Source organism: Euprymna scolopes, chromosome 24 (assembly GCF_053919585.1).
Source record: "Euprymna scolopes isolate OS-2025 chromosome 24, ASM5391958v1, whole genome shotgun sequence".
Taxonomy (NCBI): Eukaryota; Metazoa; Mollusca; class Cephalopoda; order Sepiida; family Sepiolidae; genus Euprymna; species Euprymna scolopes.
The window spans coordinates 18,452,934-18,476,521 of NC_136505.1; the positions used below are offsets into that span (position 1 = coordinate 18,452,934).

General features: G+C 34.1%; 1 protein-coding gene across 2 annotated transcripts in view; it reads left to right on the forward strand.

Annotated features, from left to right (window-relative positions):
- Positions 1-17,867, forward strand: part of LOC145246618 (beta-hexosaminidase-like) — a 113,727-nt gene extending 95,860 nt beyond the window's left edge. The window contains exons 11-12 of one of the 2 annotated variants that reach the window (XM_080108288.1): positions 2,454-2,503; positions 17,539-17,867. In XM_080108288.1, coding sequence (XP_079964414.1) covers positions 2,454-2,503; positions 17,539-17,552 — 64 coding nt within the window. In that variant the 3' untranslated portion in view covers positions 17,553-17,867. Of the gene's footprint in view, positions 1-2,453; positions 2,988-17,538 lie in introns of those variants that run through there. The other variant, XM_080108287.1, reaches the window with a different exon arrangement.
- Positions 17,868-23,588: the final 5,721 nt, after the last annotated feature.

Consider the following 23,588-nt stretch of genomic DNA (forward strand, 5'->3'; position numbering starts at 1 on the left):
TTTTGACGGATTGATTGTTGCTATTTATTCTAATAAGTTAAGGTCATAATAGATTCACTGATTGATATAATAATTAAGTGATTGATTTTGCGCTATGAAATAGATACTATCCAGAATTGTAAATGTCAATTGAATTAAAAGAATAAATTATAAGATGGTCAACATCATGAACTTTGGAATATAGTCTTTTGTCATTTATTCACTATATTGCTCTGTAATTACATTGAGCTTATATTTTATAAGGAAAATTAAATATATTTTCACAGAAACACACACACACACTCACATGTTTCTCGCATGCTTTTCCCGTTAGGGATCCCCCCCCCCGCTTTTTATTTCTTTCTATTCAAAAAATGCTACATTGCCAAAAGTGTGTTTATTCATAAAGTCTGAAGAAATGCTGGCTTTTTTAAATTTTCAAACGATATAATGCTTGAAATTGTCGAACAGGACATTGAAAAAATTGTAACGTAAAATGAAATACACTTTTTGTTGCCATCAATACCTTGTCTTGAAGTCTTGATTTTGCACACATGTTATATATATATATATATATATATATATATATATATATATATATATATATATATATATATATATATATATAGTTTTAAATAAAATAGGCGGAAGTTTCTCAAGAGCTCTTTCGGCTATCATCTCATCAAGAGAAAATCGATAGCGTAAAAAATAATATTATGTCGAAACTTTAAAGAGTTCTAATGGGGAACTATTGAATGTGCCAAAAGTACGGGGACAACTAAAATTAAGTTTATTAACGTTTAAAAACGATTTAAATATTGGCACAACGAGGGGAAAGAAAAGAAAAAAAACGGGAGGAAAGATTAAAAGTTCCCCAAAGAGAAATAATGCGTTTACTGTTTCCTCTTGCCGGCACAAAGAAGGTTTACGCACCGCAATAGAGACAGACTCCAAAATCTTTAAATGGTTTCTGGCGTCCGCTCTATATAGCACCTCGAACCATTCTATTTTATATCTATCGGCACAGCACGGGTTGTCAACCAAATGCTGGCCGATAGTAGAGTCCAAGGCTGCAGAAGGAGGGAGACTACCAGACCCCATCCTCCCTTGTCTGATCTTCGATGGAACATGCTGGTTTATACGAGTCAAAAGATGCAAGGATGTTCGCCCAACATAACCAGCATCGCACTGGCATTTGAATTGATATACAATATCACTATTTTGAATGTAAGGCAAACTATCCTTGCGAAAAGAAGGAAAAGCAGGTCTCGTAGTATATACCAAACGCAAGGACACAGAATAAAAGCAGTCGTAAATACTTCTGCGAATCTGTTTGGAAAGTCTGTTACTCTTTTCCCCAATCCATGGTAATTTTAAATAAACCGGGCATTTCAAAGGTCCAAACGTTTTAGGGAATTTAAAATCCGCAACCTTTTTGAAAATACAGTCATCAATAAGATCAACAGGATAACCATTATTGATGAATATTTCCCTGATCTTATCGAGTTCGGCGTCTAATCTGTTAGGCGAAAAAATCATGAGGGCTCTATGTATCAAAGTATTAATTAAGCCGACCTTACGTGATTTTGGTACAAAAGACAACCAGTTCACATATAGGCCAATAAATGTCAGCTTCCTATAAATTGTAGTGAGAAAGCCCCCCCCCCTCTTGAACGTTCAACAAAAACATCCAAGAAGGGAAGCGAATTGTCCTTCTCACTTTCCATAGTGAACTTTAGAGCTCCATGCAAAGAATTCAACCTATCAAAAAATATTGACGCTTCACCTTGCGATGGAAAAATAGCAAAAGTGTCGTCAACATATCTGAAATATGTAGTGGGCTTTGTTATAGAGTTAAACAGAACGGATTCATGGTATCCAACAAAAATGTCCGCTAAAGTCGGAGTCAACGGCATAATATTATTTTTTTACGCTATCGATTTTCTCCTGATGACATAGATAGCCAAAAGAGCTCGTGAGAAACTTCCGCCTATTTTATTTAAAACTATATATAAATTCTGTACCTCCAAACATTTATATATATATATATATATATATATATATATATATATATATATTTAGTGAAGATGGTAATTAATAAAAACTGAAGAAAGTGCTCAATACTGTTGTAGAGCAAATATGCGTTTTATTTTTTATTACCGTATCTTTCTGTTAAGTTACATTATTGTTTCGCCTACACGACCGTTTTGTTTTTTTGTTGTTTTTTTTTGCCGTCTGTAGCGTCCTCAGACTTTTACAGAAACTGTTCTGTAAAATTCTGAGGACGCTACAGACGGCCAAAAAAACGGCCGTGTAGCCGAAACAATAATGTAACTTAACAGAAAGATACGGTAATAAAAAATAAAACGTATATATATATATATATATATATATATATATATATATATATATATATATATATATATATATATATATATATATATAACATAACCCTTTCTTTTCCTATTTTGCAGATCAGCCCAAGGAGGAAGAACAAGTCGAGTTGTGAAATTGAATATCCCAAGTAAAGGAAGCATTCGTGAAGGACCTTTCTCTTTTCCTATTTATAGCTTCATCGCATTGATTATTTGTGTTGTTTCTCTACCATAACTTTTCAAAGAAAAATAGATTTTTTGTTAACATTCTTAATAATAATTCCTCAAAAATCTTTATCATGTAGAGTTTACAATGCTGCATAAAATAATCATAAATTTCTACTCCAGCAAGTCATTAACGTATTAAAACAAAGTGCACACGAAAACATGTTCCTCAATGGAAATGTACGCATGACAAATGAACACAAAATATGTAAGACGCTAAACATGTAAGGGTAAATTTAAACACATAAAAAGTAATGTATTACATTTGAACACATGAAAAGTTATGTATGAAATCTGAACACAAATATTTATGTATAAAATCTGAACACATAAAATGTTATTTATCAAATGTGAACGCATAAAAAGTTGTTTCTCAAACTTGAACACGTAAAAAAATTATCTATAAAATTTAAACACATAAAAAGTTATTTATAAAATTTGAGCACATAAGTTAAACTCATAAAAAGTTATTTATAAAATTTGAGCACATAAAAAGTTATATATAAAATTTGAACATATAAAAAGTTATTTTAATGCATAAAAGGTTATGTATAAAATTTAAACACATAAAACGCTATATATAAAATTTGAACACATAAAAAGTTATTTATAAAATTGGAACGCATAAACAGTTATTATAACGCATAAAAAGTTATATATAAAATTTGAACGCATAAAAAAGCAATATAACGCATAAAAGTTATATATCAAATTTAAACACATAAAAAGTTATTACAATGCATAAAAGTTATATATAAAATTTGAACACATTAAAAGTTATTATAACGCATAAAAGTTATATATAAAATTTGAACACATACAAAAGTTATTATAATGCATAAAAGTTATATATAAAATTTGAACGCATAAAAAGTTATTATAACGCATAAAAGTTATATATAAAATTTGAACGCATAAAAAGTCATTATAACGCAGAAAAGTTATATATAAAATTTGAACGCATAAAAGTTATATATAAAATTTGAACGCATAAAAAGTTATGTATAAAATTTGAACGCATAAAAAGTTATGTATAAAATTTGAACGCATAAAAGTTATATATAAAATTTGAACGCATAAAAAGTCATTATAACGCATAAAAGTTATATATAAAATTTGAACGCATAAAAGTTATCTATAAAATTTGAACGCATAAAAAGTTATGTATAAAATTTGAACGCATAAAAAGTTATATATAAAATTTGAACGCATAAAAGTTATATATAAAATTTGAACGCATAAAAAGTTATTCATAAAATGTGAACACACAAAAAAGTTATTCACAAAAGACGAAGATATAAATATCGAAATGTAATGCAAGAAGAATAGAAAAACTAAAGATCATCTAAATTTATCAAACTGTCTGAATATGAAATCCGAGATGTTAAGAATATGCCAACATATTGTGTGCGTGTAAGTTTCTCTCATTATTTGATCCGAAATCCTTTGATGACTGGCAAGTAATCGATTGGTTTTAAATCTTGTGTAGATCAATTGAATTATCTTCTGAAGTTGCTGCAATGCGCTTTAGTAAAAAGCTTTCATGAAAACTACTGTCGACTTTTTTGATCAATGCTTTAACACACAACACTTATTTTCTAGAGCGAGTTCGGTGCATTGTCGTTATGTTAATTGAACCATGGATTCTTGTCCTTCACAAGATGGATAATCACTGATTTCTAAATCATCCCATATTAAGACATGCCAGGTTGAAGCGTGAAGGATATGGACTTTGGATTTTCAAAATAAAATTCTAGAATTTTGTTTCTGTTGATTTTTGCCAATACAAAATATCATTAAAGGCTCTTAACAAATTTATTTTTAAGGATTAAAAGAATAATTTCACTTTAGTGTTACTTTTGGTTCACCACACACACACACATATATATATATATATATATTTATATATGTATGTATGTATATATATACATATATATACATATATATATACATGCATATACATATATATATTTATATATATATGCGTATATATATTTATATATAGTATATATATATTTATATATATATGTATATATATATTTATATATATGTATATATATTATCTATATATATATTTATATATATATATGTATATATATAAACATTTATATATATATGTATATATATGTATATATATATTTATATATTTATATATATGTATATATAAACATATATATCTATATATATATGTATGCATAAACATATATCTATATATATATGTATGTATATATAAACACACATATATATATATATGCATATATATATTAACATATATATTTATATACATATAAACATATATTTATACATATATAAATATGAATATGAATATATATATGTTGTATATATATATATATATATATATATATATATATATATATATATATGTGTGTGTGTGTGTGTGTAAAGGCTCCTTCAGTCTTTGACAGACTATGGATACCCACTGTAAGGGTGTCTGCGTGTGAATTTTTTGTGGCATGAGTTGCGCAGTCTCAAACCACATCTCTCCTCAGTCGACATTTCTAAATGTCAGTGGCAAGTGAAGTGTATGTTAAGGACAACTGCAAACAAATGCCAAGATAAGAGAAGAGCACAAATAGCATCTAGAATTCACAAATGGTGACCCATTTGGTACTAGCAAGGCCGAAGTTAAGCAACGTTGAGATTAGTTAGTACCAGATGGGTGACCATTTGGTAATTCTAGGCGCAGTATGTGCTTTCTGCTTATCTCGGCATTGTTTCCAGATGTCCTGAACATACATTTGCCACTGATATTTAACAATGTCGACTCAAGAGAGGTGGTGTTGGAGATTGCACTATTCTTGCTACGAAAATTTCACATGCATACACCTATACAGTGGGGTATCCATAGTGGGTCAAAAGTAAAGGAAGCCTTATATATACATATATATATGTATATATACATATAAGCATAGTTGACAACATAGAGAGTGAATGTACGTTTCTACTTACTGAGGAAGAGAGATGCTCTCGAAAGATTCTTAAACCAATGCTTCAAGCAAACCACGACATACTTCTTACACATATGCACATGTATATATGTATATATATATACACACACACACATATATATATATATATATATATATATATATATATATATATATATACACATATGTATATGGACACATGACTTGCACATATCTGTCCTAATCTAGAGATCTAATTTTCACAATGCTGTGTTTCAGCAATGACACGTCAAATGTTGTCTTCCAAGTGGTCTATCGTGTGTTGTTTATCAGCATAAACATGGAACTTTACATATTCCAAAAGAAAATTATTTAATGGTGTTAAATCGCATGAACAAGGCGGTTAGTTTACAGATCTATTTCGTAAAATTATTCATTTATCAAATGTTTCTCTCAATAAATTAATCATATCAGTTACAGTTTGCAAACGCTGCTCTTCATGGTGAATTGCCAAAGCAAGCTGAAATATAACCGACAGTTGCCAAATCTGCAATTAAAGAAAATGGAGTTGTCAATTTAAAGTTCCACACCTCTAAAAAAAAAAAAGCACCGTACATATGTTGTATAAATTTATATTTACCCAAATATTTTAGCTACATACATGAAGCCATGCATGTAGCCTTGTTTTGACTGAACCTCGTCAAGCCGAATTTTAAGAATGAAAAGAAAGACTAAAGAAACGTTTGTACTAAATATATGACTCGGCATGTTATTGAAGATTATTGTATAAACACGGTTCGAAGAGCTGGAAACAGAAAAATTCATAAAAATGAAAAGCATTTCAAGTCTTTTTATTTTCCCTATAATCCATTCTAATTCTTTTCCGTTTGTAATAAATAAAATAAAATAAAACATTTACTCTAAAGAGAAATGGGCGAGAAATGATTTTGCTGTATTTTTTCACATTTAAAATTTTACATGGAAATTTTTTGAACAAACGTTTCATTTGATTTTTCATAGTTTTATTAAATTTCATTAATACATGCATCCATTCATTATATCTTTGTATTTATTCTGTCATTATAGCAAGCTATAAAATAATGATGTTTAGTTAACATTACTGTACTGCTTCCAATATGTATGCATTAAATTAAAGGGAGGTAATTCATTCAAACTCGATGAAGTAGAAGTATTTATGTGACAAAAAAGCAGACGACAACTGATTTTCTTTTTTAATTTAACTAGCTGGGGTACCCGGCGTTACCCGGGTGTTTATAGTCATGTGTGTTAAGGGGGGGGGGGGGTTAAATCAAAAACAAAAACCCTGGTGTTTGGAGGTGTAAAAGAAAAAAAAAGTTTTGGTAGGAAGGTAGGCTCGAACCCGAAGCATTGCCGCGAAGGTGGAAAAGAAAGGGAAAATAAAACGTGAAATCTAACCCGCTTGGCCACAAGGAGAGAGGAATGAAAGCTGTGTTAATTTAAGGCTTATAAAGTTAACAGGTGTGCAAATTTAATGATAATGAGGTCAAACATATTCGGCAGTTAAGTTTTGCTGCAAGGCAGTTTTTCTTCCCCAACTTTGGCTGTTTGTTTACCCAAGATAAAACATGGGAGTGTCCATTTGAAAAGCAATTGTCTGGTATGGCGGTTTTTGCCGCATTGATCAAAGCCGATTTGCTTTATGGACGTCCCTGCCACGAATGCCAGGGAACTGATGGTGCGAATTTAGTTTTGTTTTTTTTATACTGAAAAGCAAAATGAAGACGCGACGATCAAAAATAATCTCGAAAATAGCGCGTAAGAGTCGGGCAAATTAAAGATAGACACGACCACCTCCATTCGTAACTCATAGATATTGTGATTTAGACAGTATATAAAAAGTTTTAAGAAGGAGTGACCCGACCTAGCACGCCACCCACCAAGCCTTTGTCGAACATACACAAAAAGTGCACGCACACACACACACATTTTGCCTTTTATATATATATAGATTACAAATTTTTCATAACGAAGGTATTGAATAAAATTTGTGGACAAATGTGTAAAAAACAGGTTTTATGCAAATTTTTAGTTATATGTATGTATAATTTAGAACGTCTGTTGATTGGTAGGTCTATTCTTAACTTTACTAGGTATGCGTTTTTGGACTCTGCTAGAGAACATAATGCACTCATTTGAAGCAAAATATCAATTTTCAGCTACTGAGCTGATTAATTTGGCAAATTTCTCACTCACTGTAAATCAAACATTTCGTTTCATTTGGGAGAAATTAGTTGTTTTTCTTTTGGTAACTGATCTAGCCACGTTAAGATAATATCCACTATTGGTATTTATAATAATGAAGTTATTGAGTAAAAATTGTAAAAAAAATGTGTAAAAGCAACAGAAGTTGTTGTTGTGATGCACAAATCTGCTTAATACTTCTGCTTGTTCCTCCTACAGTTGCCACGACTGTAACACTGCCAATGTCCACGTAACAAATGAAGGGCAGGTAATTCGTATTGGCAAACAAGAAGCAAAAGACAATGGATTTTCTTTTCAAGTTAATTTAATTACAAATTTCTTAATTAATTAACTTATAATCAAAAAAATTATTAACCAAAAGTAGCACAAATTATTAACAAAAATTAATCTACATTAACCCAAAAAATAAAACAGCATCACAAATTCAACAAGTTTTGTTTTTTTATTAAGTGGAATTTTGTTTTGTTTTTTTTTTGGGGGGGGAAATATCTATCACTTAAAAAATGTGATTTCAGAATTGACAAATAATTTTATCTGAGAACTAGATGGGTATTCTGGCAATGCATGTAGATGACTTTATAGTTTGTGGAAATGATTATTTTTAAAAAAATGTGATTTCAGAGTTGACAAATAATTTTATTTATGATAAATATAAAAATTAATATTTTATGTGTACGTTTACTGTGCAGGGTTTTCGAGAAAAAATTGACACTTTTTTTGAAAAGAAAGAAAAAAGTGATGTTTTAAACAATAACTGATGCATTCTTAAAATTCAAAGTGCATCCCTTAGAAAATTTTTTGCCAAATACAGTTTACTTGAAGAACCATCTTTACATCATCAACATTCTAATTCACATTTGTCATCAATTGAAATGAATAGCTCTCGTCTTCAGGAGGCCTCAAGTTTTGACAAGCTTCTGGGCTTGACCATTACTCCTGATCTTAAATGGAACACGTATATCAAATCTGTTGCCAAGGCCGCTGGAAAAATGGTGGGATCTTTCTATCGATCCAGTAGATATCTCACTGCTGATGCTATTCTCTACCTATATAAGAGCCAGGTACGTCCAAGGATGGAATACTGTTGCCACATCTGGGCAGGAGCTGCTAGAAAGGACTTGTCTTGCCTTGATAGAGTTCAAAATAGACTTCGTAGCCTCGTAGGAGATGTCCTTTTCTCCTCCTTGCGACCTCTATCTCACAGAAGAGATGTTGCGAGTTTGTCTCTGATGTATCGTTATTTTCATGGAAAGTGTTCAACTGAGCTTCAATCTATGGTCCCCCCTCGCCAAACTTTCACAAGAAACACTCGTCTAGCTGTAAACACTATCAATAATTTCCCCCACTCTTTATCTGTGCCTAAACCTAAACGTAGATTCCATGAACAAAGCTTCTTTCTTAGAACTGCACGCCTGTGGAATTGTCTTCCGTTTTCCTGCTTTCCGGCTGACTACAATATGGTTGTGTTCAAGTCTAAAGTAAATAAGTTCTTGATGAGCCGTTCCATATAAGTTATTAAATTTACCAAATTTTCATTACTAATGATTACTATATTGACCAATTTCTACTGTACACTCTTTAACCCTTATCCTTGAGTGGCCTCTGGGCCTTGATTATGTGGTGATGCCTTTGTAAAAAAAAAAAAAAAAAAAAAAACAACTTTGGATCTCTACCACAGTCTCGAGGTGAGACTGGAACCTAGAGCATTTGGCCTTCATGGTGTCCTTCAAGCGATAACTGAACACCTGGCTTAAGCCTAAAAATTAGCTCATCGTTAATGTTGCAGGTTGTTGTTGTTGTTGTTGTTGTTGTTGAGCAACAAGACAGATTGGGGTTAGCTGTTTGTAGTTCATTTAGTCTACTCCTCCCAGGTGGTAAGGGTAAGGATGGGGTCTACTGAGAAGATGTTTGTAGGTGGTGGTTCAGCTGGATGTGAGGGCAATCATAGATAGTATGCTTTGTTTTTTACAAAGAAGTCACCACTTATCAAGGCCCGGAGGCCACTCGAGGATAGGGGTTAATTGGTATACATTAGTCAATGTGATTATAGCGTAATAAACATAAGTAGTGGGAATTTTGTAAATTGGATTACTTAGGGGGGAAGGTTCGTCAAGAACTTGTTTACGTTGGACTTGAAGACAATCAGATTGTAGTCAGCTGGAAAGCAGGCAATTGGAAGAGAGTTCCACAGGCGTGCAGTTCTAAGAAAGAAGCTTTGTTCATGGAATCTACATTTAGGTTTAGGCACAGATAAAGAGTGTGGGAAATTATTGATAGTGGTTTTGGCTAGACGAGTGTTTTTCATGAAAGTTTGGCGAGGGGAAACCATAGATTGAAGCTCAGACGAGCACTTGCCATGAAAAATTAGAGACAGGCTCACAACGTCTCTTCTGTGGGAAAGAGGTTGCAGGGAAGAGGAAAGGGCTTCCCCCCCCCACTAAGCTACAAAGTCTATTTTGAATTTTTTTGCTCCTTTTTGTTTAGCTCTGTCTCCACCAGGCTGTTAAGTCTCTCCCCTCGATCACCATAGATGCATTTGATTCTATTAGATGCCTGGTCGCCTCTAATCATTCGTCTTATGACCACTTTGGTTGATTCATAATGGTACTTGATCTCAACTTGGTCTGTAGCAGACCCCTTTTTGGCTTGGACATCAGCCAGTTCATGACTGATGATGGTGGATACCAATGAAGATTACTTGATGTCCTCGCACTCAAAGTTTGGAAAGTCATCAAATCATTTGTTGCTTATCATCATTGCAGAATGAATATGATTGGTGTAAGGACTGGAGGCGTTACAGAACTGATAGGCTGTCACTGATCACTCTGGTTTTTTAAAGATGTTCTTCATCAAGGATAATAAAATTGAGTGTCTTGATCTTTGCTTGGAACAAGGAACAGCATCTTCTGATTGGTATGTGTTAAAGTTAGAGTTATCGAACTTGGTGGCCTTCTTCTATATATTTAGTTATTTCCCTTGTCTCGAGTGGATATTAATTATGACGTCTGGCTATCAGTAACACATGTTCATCCAACATCGTCGGATGTACTAAGTGAATTGACATTCGTAGCAGAGCATAGTTTTTTTGTTTTTTTTCGTATGACAGATATTATATCTGTTCAACTTATGTTGAAACACAATTGAAAGATAGCATCATTTACGAAACAGCCACCTATTTTGCAGAGTGAAGAAATGTACATCGAATGGAAACAAGGCATAAGTATATGGTCTATCTTCACGGATAAGGAAAAACAGGCTCAGAAGTATTTTTGTCATTATCACAAAACATACGATAATGTGTTCGACACTTAGACATCACAGATATCAGCCGAACTGATGGATTAAAAATAATTACAGACAAGTTGGACGAGATATATTTAAGGAACGAAAACACGATGGCATATATGTCATTCAAGGAATTTTACTCTTACAAAAGAGTTGCTGGAATAAACATAAACGACTTTTTGGTGCATTATGAATTCTTGTACCAGAAATTACACACATACGGAATTTCTCTGCTGGAAGGAGTTCAAACATTTTTTGTTTTAAATGCAGCGAATGTATTGAAAGAACACAAAACATTAGCAACGATAACATGTGGAAGTTGAACTTATGCAGCAATGAAGGATAATTTTTTAAAAAGTCCATCCTGGGCCCAACAAATTGCTCTTGACATATCTAAGGCCTTTGATAGGGTATGGCATAAAGGTATACGTCACAAGATCTCTAGCCATGGTATAGCTGGAAATGTTTTCCCAATTACTAAATCATTTCTTTCTGATAAGTTCATAAGAGTAGTAGTTGATGGGCAAAAATCAGAAGCTCACAGTATTAATGCTGGAGTCCCTCAGGGGTCCATCCTGGGCCCAACTCTTTTCCTGATCTACATTAATGATCTTCCAAATCACATCCTTACATCATTTGTAGACATTTATGCTGATGACACTACCATTTATGGTAGCACATCTAAGACAGTAAACGACCAAGTTCTCTGATTCTCTCTCCTCTGATCTTGAGCACGTGGTACAGTGGAGAAAGGAGTGGCTGGTTACTTTTCATGCATCTAAAACCAAGCTTCTCTCTTTACATCATCAACATTCTGATCCACATCTGGCATCAATTGAAATGAATGGCTCTCGTCTTCAGGAGGCCTCAAGTTTTGACAAGTTTCTGGGCTTGACAATTACTCCTGATCTTAAATGGAACACATACATCAAATCTGTTGCCAGGGCTGCTGGAATCCAGTAGATATCTCACTGCTGATGCAAATCTCTATCTATATGAGAGCTAGGTACGTCCAAGGATGGAATACTGTTGCCACATCTGGGCAGGAGCTGCTAGAAAGGACATGTCCTGCCTTGATAGAGTTCAAAATAGACTTCGTAGCCTCGTAGGAGATGTCCTTTTCTCTTCCCTGCAACCTCTATCTCACAGAAGAGATGTTGCGAGCTTGTCTCTGATGCTATTTTCATGGAAAGTGTTCGACTGAGCTTCAGTCTATGGTCCCCCCTCGCCAAACTTTCACAAGAAACACTCGTCTAGCTGTAAACACTATCAATAATTTCCCCCACTCTTTATCTGTGCCTAAACCTAAACGTAGATTCCATGAACAAAGCTTCTTTCTTAGAACTGCACGCTTGTGGAATTGTCTTCCGTTTTCCTGCTTTCCAGCTGACTACAATATGGCTGTGTTCAAGTCTAACGTAAATAAGTTCTTGATGAGCCGTTCCATATAAGTTAACAAATTTGCCGAATTTTCATTACTAATGATTACTATATTTTCCAATTTCTACTGTACACTCTTTAACCCTTATCCTTGAGTGGCCTCTTGGCCTTGATAATGTGGTGATGCCTGTGTAAAAAAAAGAAAAAAAGTGTTTTCTGATATTTCTTTATTGGAATGCAAAACAGTTCCCGCTATTAAGGAAGAAATTGAAACTGTAAATTTCAATTGGAACAGAAATAAAAGGGGAAAAAATTTTATCAAGGAAGCAAAACAAATCCAATGGACAGATAAGGTAGGACAATGCGTTGTTTTACATGTGGTTCTGTTAGTCATTTTGCCAGAGACTGTACTAGTTTTAGTCCAAGAAATATTAAAACTGTTGTGGATTCAAACCATGTGCACCTCTCATTAATTAATTTCGAGTCCTGTTATCGAACATTGATAAATGATTCCAATATAAAAATGTGGAATCCTGTAAAAGAGAAACTGGATATGGCAATGTTGGATTTTGCCTGTTCTAGAACTGTTGCTGGAGAACTTTGGTTTAATGTGTTTTTTGGTACATTAAATGACCAAGATAAGCGGTTAGTGAAGACTTTTAAATCCAAAAGGACATTTTGTTTTGGTGATGAAGAGGAGGTAAAGGCAATTAAAGCAGTTACATTTCCAATAACTATAGGAGGCGTAAAAGGCATCAGAGTAAACATAGAGGCTGACATTGTCAAAAATGATTTACCTTTGTTACTAAGTCATAAATCAATGAAAACTGCTGGCATGATACTAGATTTTAAAAGTGATATATAATTATATAATATATTAAAAGGTTGATATATAAAATTGCAAAAGACAACTTTTGTACATTATATTCTTCCATTGAGAAATATGCTTTTGCAGGCTGAAAAGTCATCAAACTTTGTGTTATACTGTGAAGCCTTAAAAAAATGCTCTAAAATGGAGAAAAGAACAAAAGCTGAGAAATTACATAAACAGTTTGCTTATGCATCAAAAGAGAAAAAGTTGTATCATTGGTGAGAGGCAGTAGGGCCTTTAAGGATAAGGAGTTTCTGGCACTTATTAAGGATGTCTATGATTCGTGTTCAGTTTGTTTAAGGATTAGAAGACCCCCTCTTCATCTGGTGGTGGGATTGGCTGTTGGATATTCCCCCGATATTTTTCTAGTTAGAATTTTTTTCTAGAAAGACATCAGGTACTTACTGAAGGAACCACAGGAACGTTGCCAACATCCCTAGATGAAAGTGTTTCTGTGGTTGTCAGTCCGTATCATTAACCACTTAACTACCATCACCTCCATAATAGTGCAAGCATCATTGCTGATGTCTTTATCAACCCTGCTCCACACATAATGGTGCATGTCATTGCAATCAAGTGAGGGGGAAAAGATTGGTTGTTACGGTTGGTGAAGATGTGAACAGTTTTTCTTATGTTTTGCCAGAAGTGTAACATAGAGTTGAACCTTACTGTCACATATATTGACTCCCACAAGCCATTCAGTCCTTGACAACAGTCGACAGCAGCTCAATATAACCATCTGAATTGAGTTTGAGTCCGGTTTTTGAACATGTGATAGCAAACACACCCAAAAATTAACACAGTTTAAAGACATTTTGGCACTTGATCTTTGTGCCACGTGTTGTTCTGTGTGTTGTGCAGTTGATTCTGGGAAGAATGAGTGCATCCCTAAATTGACCTGATGTTTGATTTTGTTGTGGAGTTTCTTGCGGCTTAGTGATGAATAGTCAGCTATTTAGACTCTTTTATTAGGAGTAGCAAAGGAATAATGAATATCCTCGTTCTATGCTTTCTTCATAGTCATCACTCAGATAGCCATCTCTTTTTTCAATTAAATGAAATAATAAACTTTATATTATGGTATGGTAGTAGTTTAAACTAATTTATAGATTCTTCTAGACATTATATGTAAGTGAGCTTATGTCGAAATTTTTTTATTCATTTTTTTTACAAGGAGGTCACCACTTATCAAGGCCCGGAAGTCACTCAGGGATAAGGGTTATTGCATGTACAGTACGTTGTACGTTAGTGTTGAGATTTCATAAAGTGTCTACTTAAGGGGCGGTTCATCAGGAATTTGTTTACGTTGGATTTGAAGACATCCAAGTTGTAGTCATGTGGGAAACAGGCAGACCGAACAGAGTTCCACTGGCGTGCTGTTCTAAGAAAGAAGCTGTGTTCATGGAATCTACGTTTTGATTTAGGCACAGATAGAGAGTGGGGAAAATTTTTGACAGTGGCTTCAGCTAGACGGGTGTTTTTTGTAAAAGATTGGCGAGGGGGGACCAGAGATTGGAGCTCAGACGAAATTTCAAAGGTAGTTTCAGAGCAGTGTTTCTCTAATATATTACTTCTGTGAGTTCACACTCTTGTAAATATACCACTGTGTTGTTTTATTTAATTTTCACAACACTAGCGATGAGAAATTAGGCTTATTACGATACAATATCATCTGTACCTATGTTGTATACAATACCGGCAATAATAACTGACTTATGTTGGGTACAGCATAACCATTACTACAACTAGAAATGTTATGATTTTTGAAAAGAAACTTAGTTGATGTGTTTCACAAAATTGATAATTACAACAGTATCAGTGGATTGTTAAATGTCATACCGAACATTTAATACACAAGATGAACGAAATCTATGAAAGGAAACACTAATAAAAAAAACAAAATAAGATTAAAAGAAAATTCTTGTGTTGTGCAATTGGTTCTGAGAAGAGCTGAAACATATCCAGTTCAACTGCGTATTTAACTTGGATGTAAAGCAGTTATCTTGGGCCTTGGTGATGGGTTGTTGGTTCTTGCGACTCTTGTATGATGGTTAGAGATGAGCCTTGTTCAGCACTTTCTTCATCATCGCCTCAAGGTCGCCGTTGCATTGCATCACAATTTTATTTGCAGCTTCTCAACAAATTCCATTCTGCAACAACAGTCAAAATGACTTTTTGCTTCCATATCACCTCAGGATATGCAAGGAGCACTGAACTGCAGCTAAGATTTCCCAATTTAATATGCCGGGGCTTTTCAGTCGTCCATCATCTCCAGCTTCTAAAACCCTATTATAATGCTACACAGAAACAGCTAATACCTGTTGTATTTTACCATCACCATTAAAAACTTCAAATCTTTCAGAAATGAAATAAGATTGTAACCAATTATCAAATCTGGTTTAGACATCTTATAACAAATGAGTTATCATCTGACATTTTTACATCTTATGTAGTTTGGACCATTTTTAAAGTCATTTTAATGAAGAAAGAAACAGTTGAATTGCCAGTGTGTTCTAATTAGTTATTAGTAACAGGTTTTAAAAAATGTTATTTTAATGGAGAAAGAAACAATGGAATTGTTCCAATTTCGTAATGTTAACCCAAAACGGTTATTTTTAATCCTTGATATAAGTGATAATCTGAGGGAGCTAGGTCAGGAGAATATGCAGGTCGGGGCAAGATTTCCTAATGGAATTCTCCAAGGAAATCTTTGGTCAGTAGTGCTGTGTTAAGACGAGCATTATCATGATGGAAGATGGCTCTCTTTCTGTTGACTAAAGAAAATCGTTTGCAGGCCAACATGATAACATTGCAGAAAAGCATAAATGGTCAGTAGTGCTGTGTGCGGATGAGCATTATCATGATGGAAGATGACTCTCTTTATGTTAACAAAAGAAGGTCATTCTTGAGTCACCGTTAGCAAGAATATTGCAGAAAGATATAAATGATGCTTTAATAATCTAACAGAAAAATGTTATAAATTAATAATTAAGTGATAATATATTTAAGTAATTAGCAATATACATAAAATAAATTACAATTGTTTTAAATTCTTCTTCAATAAAATTGGCAAAAATTGACATGATAGCAAACTTTGTTCAATTAATCAAATATAATGACTTTATAATAAATATTGTTTCATGAGTAAAAATATCATGTAAAAATACTAGATGTATCCAGCGTTGCCCGGTCGTAAAATATGCATAAAAATTATTTTTTATTAATTTTTATTTATTGCGGACAATTATCCTCATCTTTTATTAGTTGTTTCATGACGTTTCGGCTAACTATATTTTTGGCCTTCGTCAGGAGGTAACCGTGATGGATAGGAACTCTGAATCTCCTGACTGCATTCACTGCAATTACTGCCTTCCATAGTTGCTGTCGTCTCACCACGTTTTTGGCCAAGTAAGCCTCTTAGGATAATTGTCCACAATAAATAAAATTGATAAATAATACTCATCTCAATAAATATTGTTTTTTTTTTTCTAAACAGTTCACTTCTTGTAAGTAAAAAAAGTGCTCAAACTAATGACATCGAATCAAGTACAATAATCATCACACCAGCTCATGACATTTACAAAGTGTTCTAAAAAGATCTAATTTTTAAAATAAAAAAGCTGTCATGTTTCTCTACCACGCATGCGCAGTCGTAAAACAGTTGAGAAATAGATTTAAAAATTCAATGGCCTCCTAATTTGGATCACTTAGCAGCTTCTTTTTCCAGATGGAAACCGATTAAAAAGTTTTCCACATGTCTGAATATCCTACATACCAAATTTCAAATATGTAGATCCAAAATTCTTTAAGTATGTAGATTGAAAAGTGTCCTCAGACATTCTCACTTTTATAGATATATAGATACCAACTTATTTGGTGTAATGGTCAAAATGTTCACTAATGGACTAGAAAACGGGTTCGATCATCAGTCAAGTCATACCAAAGAATTAAAAAAGACCAAGGATAAATAAATTCAAGGAAAGGAGTGGCGCCCTCCCCTACATCTTAGTAGTAGTAATGATAATAATTCTAAAGGGGTGTACAATATGTCATAACAATCATTCAACTCATATTGCAACTCTTATCACAAAGATAAGACAGTATAATCTATACAGAGATACTGCAGTCTCCACAGCGGAACTATTAACTATTTCATTAGAGAAGGTAAAAAAGTTCATTTCAGAATATTCTTTCTATGAAGATATACAAACAAAAATATAAATATATATCTTGTTATTCATTGTTGTTCCAGGAGGCAACGAGTAGCGTCCAACAGTTCCAGATTTTGAAAGCGCACCTGAAAATCATATGGCTTGGTGGAATTGTATACTTTTGGTAAAGTCTTTTGCCAGGAAGTCATATCATGTTTTTCTTTCCTGCACTGCTAATTGTGGCAGGGTAGATTTAAGTGAAAACAGGACTTCATGTGGACAAAGGCCAGGAACTTGCATCTCATAACAGTTTGAAAGCTTTATTGATAAATTACTCAAAAGATTAAACTAATAAAATTAAAATCGTTGATAAATGTTTAGAACTGAAAAAAACAAATAAAGTTGTAAAGAATAAAAGTTAAAGACAAATCGAATTCCTATTTTTTTTTTCTTTTCTACCAATAATTTTGTAAATCGTTATTTCCTTGTGCGAATTCAACTTTGGTTATTGTGTGAGAAGAGAACAACAGTTTTTTTATTCAGATTTTTTTTTTTTTACATAGGAATAATCACTTATCAAGGCCCAGAGACCACTCGAGGATAAGGGTTAAGAATGTACAGTAGTCAATTGGACAATATAGTAATCGTTAGTAGTGGAAATTCGATAAATTTGTTAACTTATATGGAACGGCTCATCAAAAACTTGTTTACATTAGACTTGAAGACAACCATATTGTAGTCAGCCGGAAAGCAGGAAAATGGAAGACAATTCCACAGGCGTGCAGTTCTAAGAAAGAAGCTTTGTTCATGGAATCTACGTTTAGGTTTAGGCAAAGATAAAGAATGGGGAGGGGGGAATTATTGATAGTGTTTTCAGCTAGACAAGTCTCTCTTGTGAAAGTTTGGTGAAGGGGGGGGGCATAGATGTTCTGATTGTTGGTCAAGCAATTCAAAAGAAGAACCTGTATTGCCATTCCTGGCTACATGTAGTGTATTTTGGTGATAGTAAGTCTCTAGAAAGAACAGCACAAACAATTGATAAAATATAGGAAGTTGGATTGCCGAATGAAAAACGTGAATGGGTCACCAGTAAGCAAATGCTAATTTAACAATGGGATTTTGGAAAGGAGATGAGAAAAAATGAATTAACAAACCAAATATATTTATATCAACAATTTTACAGAAATGTAAAATATACTTTGAAAGACCAAATTTTGTTTAAAAGTTTTAAAGTACAAAGTTCTTGAATAAAGAATAGATAAGTTTGTTTCAAAGTTCCCTCTGTGTGTGTGTGTGTGTGTGTGTGTGTGTGTGTGTGTGTGTGTGTGTGTGTGTTTGTGAGGGAGAGAGAGAGAGAGAAAGTTTACTTTCTGGATGGCACAGGCCTAAGGGGTTTCAACTTGGCGCATTTCCGCCATCTTGGATGGGCTTAGAGTGTCCAAGTGCATAACAAGTGTCTCTGGAAAGAACTCTGAATTTCTGTTCACCAGGCCGTTGTTTTATAGGCATGTAGAATTTCACCAACTAGTTTTGGAGTTTGAAACGATTTTTATTGGTTGGAAAATATTTTCAGTTCACATGTTCCTGTGAAAATTTCTTGCTTTTTGAGAGTGATGAAGAAAGCGAATCTCAATGAAGCAGAGAAAGAAAGAGGGTAGTAATTAAAGTCATTTGTTTTTTAGTGTTCACCTAAATAGTGTTTCGATGTAAAAATCACATCCAAAAAAGAAGTAAAAGAAAAGAAGAGTAAGCCAAATGAACAAAGAGTTATGCTTGCTCTTCTCATCTCGCATACCAGTTTCTAATGTAGAAACCAAATAAACTACAAACCAAGTGATTGACTAACTACATTTGACTCAGCCAAGATTTTCTACTAATTTTTTTCTTCAATTTTAAAATTCTTCTGAAAGTCTACAGTAACGACCCTGGTGTGGGGAGGCATAGTAAATAGGTACATCATAACCAAGTTAATCAATGCAGGTTTGATGAGCATCCCTACATCCGTTCTATATCTGATATTATGATGAACTCATAGCATGTGTGCCCCTCGATGTAAATACCCATGACTAACCCGACAAGCAGCAAAATCTCACTTCTTCACTGTAGAGATTCCTAGATGTCGAAAAGTCTTCTTAAATGAAGAATCAAAATAAGAAAACGGTTTCTTTTTTGCGTGTTTAAAATTCTAGCAGAATGTCAGCATTTTCATGCATTAAAAATGTGTCGGTGTTGACAATCTGTCCGGATTGTGTCCCTTGGACTGTGAGCTGTTGTGTTGCCTCTCTTTGTTTGTTAACTGATGACGTAGATTTGAAATTACGCACTCTGAGTTATCTCCCTTTGATTGATTTTTGTATAAAATGTGAGGTGTGCTTTCTCTTTGCTGTATATGTGTGAAGTTGTCCATCTCTTGTGTGCTGAGAAAATGTTACATTGTTAATTCATTTGTTTTCTTTGGCATCGTCAAGATATACCTTCCACAAATGAAGTTATTTAAGGAAGAAAAGGTACGTCCTCTGTATTTACTTCAACATTAACAAATTAAACCAACAAGATGTAGTTAATCATCCAGAGCAGTTGTTGCTTAGTGTGTATCGGTGTCTCTGTTTCTTTCTTTCTTTCTTTCTTCTTGTTGCCGTCATCTACTTAATAACAGATAAGTGATTCCAAAAGTTATTCAAAATAATAACATAAACCTATAGGATACAGGATAATCTCATTGACACATTGATTCTCGTTATATCACCAAAGTTAAGCAACGTTCGGTCAGATCAGTACCAGATGGGTGACGATTTGGGAATACCAGGTGCTGTATGTAGGAGAACATTGACACTTCTCCACAAGAAATGCAAAAAAACAACATTGTCATCTCCCCTGACCTGGATATACATGCGACTAGAGACTGCTTGTGAACTTTCATGAAACTTCTTCCTTTGGAGGAAGTCAGTTCAACCTACATAGGGTAAATGGCATAATGCTGTCAAGGATTTTATTTTTATTTCTCAGTGTATGGTATATTGACATAATGTACCTCATAGATGTAGATTAAGGAGCAGTTTTCCCAACGTATTATTGCTCTCTTTCTCATGGTTTAAAGGAAAAATAATAATTTGATTAGTCTATTTGTTAATTTGTCATTTTAGATTTTTGCTTCGTAATTAAAAAGTAAAGTGAATTAATCAAATGATTACATACTTTGTAGAGACTTTATGGAAGTTGACGCTCAAAGAAAAGAAAAAATGAAAAACACGTTGGAAAGGCCTTTTCAATAACACACACAAGAAATGTGTGATCAGTTTTTACTCACATGTTCAGGAAGAGAGAGAAAGATACCCGTCAACTCACTCGTTTAGGAAGTACACGTCATCAAAATTACAGTCCAAGGGGGGTAATTTCTAATAGCACTTCACAGTATCCAAAGATGATAATTTCTAACAGCACTTCACACAGTCCAAAGATAATTTATAACCACACTTAACACAGACCAAGGAAGATAATTTCTAACATTCGTTTAACATTTTTGGAATTCTGTCTGAGTAGAAATGTTAACTATTATGTTATCGTCTGTAGTAAGGATTGAACCTGTAACCTCTAGAGAACTGTCAGTTAGAAATGTTTACTAATCAACGGATTTAGTTTTGGAGTTTGAAGATTCAATTTTCACTACAGGCGATATTAAGTAAGAATAACATAAAAATTAACACTTCTACTCGGTCATGGCTGATGGAACAAGAAAAAACAAGTATGGGTTAAATAAATGATTCACTTCAAAACTCTGAATAGGTTCCTGAGTTAATAATAAAAATTCCCAAGTTTAAAAAGATGCACCTGAAGAAGGTTGGAGGTTACATTGGCTGAAATGTTGTAAAAATAATCCAACTAGAATGAGAAAAGTAGTCCAAATATTCCAAATTATGAATCCTCATCTCAAAATCCTGAAATATAATTATCTCTTGGTCTTTTATACCCAAAGATTTTTACAGCTAGACAATTTCATGTAAAACTTGCATATCAAGATTTACAAGGACATTGATGTTTACAATCTGAATGTAAAAATTAATGAATTCAACGAAACAAAATAGAAATGGATTTAGTTTGCAATCGACGCCACAGAATGAGATGCTAAAAAGAAAAAGATGACCTTTTTTATTTACTGTTACTGAAGGAGAATTTAGCCTTTTCTGTTGACTAATGTTGGATGTTGTTGTTGAAGTTTCTGATGCATTTCATTCATTTGTTGAAAGTACTTGACCACTGTAATTGTTTCGCCTGCATTAAAAAACCTGTAATCGATAAGACCAGTCGTAGACCACCAAACAATCAGCATGACCTTCTTTAAGTGCAACTCTGGTTTTGGGAAGTGTCACAAAGTTTCATTGGCATCTAACCATCGAGCTGAGTGTCACCGGTTGTCTTAAAGAACCCTCTTTTCATCACAAGTCACAACCCGGTTGAAAAACAGGTCTTTTTTGTTGCATAAAAGAAGGGAAAATGACATTTCATTTCATAACGGCGTTTCTTTTGGTTATCATTCAATTCGTGAGGGACCTATTTATCAAGTTTTTTTGTCTTTCCAATCTCTCTCAAGTGATTGGAAATCATTGTATACGTTTCATCTAATTCAGAAGCAAGTTCTCGAACAGTTGTGCGTGGATTGGCTTCCACTAAGGTTCTTAATCGATCGTCGTTAACATCCAATCGCCGACCACTATGCTCATCATCTTTGACTCGTTGCCATCACAAAATTTCCTAAACCACCATTGTGCTGTGCGTCCAGTAGTAGTTGCTGAGCACAGCACTTCATTGCTATCGTGAGCTGTTTCAACAGCTTTTTGGCCTAGCTTGAATTATACTAAGAAAATTGTACGAATTTGTTTTTTTTCCATCTTGTATTCAACATTCTGAAAAGAAGATATAATTGTTTTAAAACGATTGTAATTTAAACGATTTGCTAAAATCACTAAAATGATATATAAAGTATATGGCATAATCATGTTGACACACCAGTTCCTGTCAGATGATTGAAGTTAAGCAATTTTGAGCCGGGTTATTACTAAAATGGGTGACCAATTTGGAAATTCCAGGTGCTGTATGTAGGAGGACGTGGACACCTCCCTGGAAGAATTGCAAAAACCTAACATTGTCATCTCCTCGGGGTTATATATGCGACTGGGGATTGCTAGTGAATTTAATACTCCCATGGCATTTCCTCCTTCGAAGGAAGCCGGTTAAACCCAGATGGATTTAGTGCCGTTTCACACATGTTCAAATTTATAAACTTCAATGTATTATAACGAAAACTTCTTTGAAAATATATCATTTGAAATCAAAATTTAAAATTCAAGAACTTTCTTTTCAACCTAATACTATATTATTTAATTTTCGTGAGAAGCCCTTCATGCCAGACCTTGTCAAATGCTTTGGCTATATCAAGTTGAACTCAGAAATCTACACGGAGTCCTTTGTCTAATCCAAGCAAGGATCCTTGGCATAGTGGATAATGTACTTGGTAAAATTCAGTTTAAGTTACACTCTTCTGGAGGTAGAGGGTTTAATCCTCAGTGCAGCAACGCTCAAAGTAATAATAATGGCAAACAATCTACGAAAGATTAATGCAAGCAACAGTAAACGTAGTCACTAGTCTTCTCTGCGCCAGCCTCTTGAGCCAAAGGTTCTCAAGACCTTCGCCACCCTTAATCAAGGCACGCCTCCATGCTGGTCTATCTTCGGCTAGCTCCTCCCACACATTCACATCGATGCCAAGAGTGATCAGATCCCGTTTGGCCACGTCTTTAAAGCATAGCACCGAGCAACCGCGGCTTCTTGTTCCATTTGCCAGTTCGCTATAGAGGATCTCCTTAAGTAGACGGCCATCGGGCATTCTGTACAGGTGTCCAAGCCAGCGCGATCATCGTATCTTGAGTGTTTGGAACAAGGAGCGACTGCCGGCACGTCTTAGCACCTCTTCGTTGGTGATTCTATCCCACCAATTGATGCCCATGATATGTCACAAGCATCAGAGATGGTAGACGTTCAGTTTTTTCTCGTGACGAGTATATGTGGTCCAAGTAGGGTACTCAGAACACAGCATTCGTAGATGCAGCATTTTGTGCGAGAAGTGAGGTATTTATTGAACCATGCTCTTTCACGT